Below are 1126 nucleotides of genomic sequence, written 5' to 3' on the forward strand. Positions count from 1 at the left end.
CGACAGTACACAACTCACTTAGTTGCACCAGGTGACGCATGTTGCCGATGGCATGCAGAATTCCCACCGTGCCACAAGCGTTGCCTGAAATTATATGACAGAGCTCAATACTAAGTTGGTTGAAACCAACTTCAGCCCTAAAGGAAATGGCCGTACCAACGGTCTGCCGCATGTAGTAGACGTTGGGAGACACTGTTTGTCCGTCCTTCTCGATCCTGACTGCCTCCTGCTTGTCAGCCTCCTCGGTCTGAAGTCGATCGCGACAATTCAAAATCGCATTAGCTGGTGAAACACTCCCACCTATTGTAGATATTGTATCACCACAGCAGCTGTTTCGTACGTGTGGCTTGATCGGAAAAAGCATGATGACCCCCACCACGGGGGTCGGCACCATAGCCAGCGCCCACTCCTCGGTGCTTAGCACGTCGCAGAAGCTGAATTGAGACGTAGGGAAGCCCATCTTCTCCACGTATGAGTTCATAACCTCCGGATTGGACTCGAGTGGGAACCAGCGCTTGTGCTTGCCGTCGTCGCTCATTTTGGCTACAGTTTTTTCTTCACGAGTTTTTTTTTCTGACTGTGATTGAAACAACATTTATCCATTCGCTGATTGGCTGAAAACTTCAATTACGATCTTCCAAATGGCTACAGTTTTTCTTAACCCTCCCATGAAGTAATCGGCAAGTACCGGGAAGAAGAACTGCCCCCCAAACATCCCGCCTCTTGAGCAGGTCGGACGCGACTACTGACCACTCAGTCGGTTGGCACGCACAGAACTCACGCAGTGGCCCGGATAGAGCCGCGACTGCGCTGTGCCAGTCCAGTCTGCAGACATAACGTGGTTAGTGACTCGAAGACGTTGCGTCTTGTAAGATGCTGCTTACACAGTGGAAGTCTCCATCTCGACGTGTAGAGTCTGGTGAGACTTACAGTCTCCACAGCTCCTGTGCGTCATCAATGCAGATCGAGCGGCTGCAGACGACACGAGACATATATGCTGAGCTGGAGTGGAGATAAAGAGACTGGGAGCTGAAAGGAGAAGAGCCCATAAGTCATCGAGACATGTCTGCCGACACGAAAGCGATGAGTCACCGAGGCTGACTACTCTCCGTCATGCCCACACCGA

The 1126-nt window shown here is 51.5% G+C and overlaps 1 protein-coding gene across 1 annotated transcript; it reads right to left on the reverse strand.

The window, feature by feature from the left end:
• Positions 1-90: 90 nt before the first annotated feature.
• On the reverse strand, positions 91-538 carry PITG_11304 (uncharacterized protein; the record flags this gene model as incomplete). The annotated part of the gene is made up of 3 exons (XM_002902016.1): positions 91-110; positions 157-238; positions 341-538. 3 exons carry the CDS (start codon positions 536-538, stop codon positions 91-93), a joined length of 300 nt encoding a protein of 99 aa, XP_002902062.1.
• Between the last annotated feature and the right edge of the window lie 588 nt (positions 539-1126).

This window comes from Phytophthora infestans, genomic scaffold, assembly GCF_000142945.1.
Source record: "Phytophthora infestans T30-4 supercont1.19 genomic scaffold, whole genome shotgun sequence".
NCBI lineage: Eukaryota > Oomycota > Peronosporomycetes > Peronosporales > Peronosporaceae > Phytophthora > Phytophthora infestans.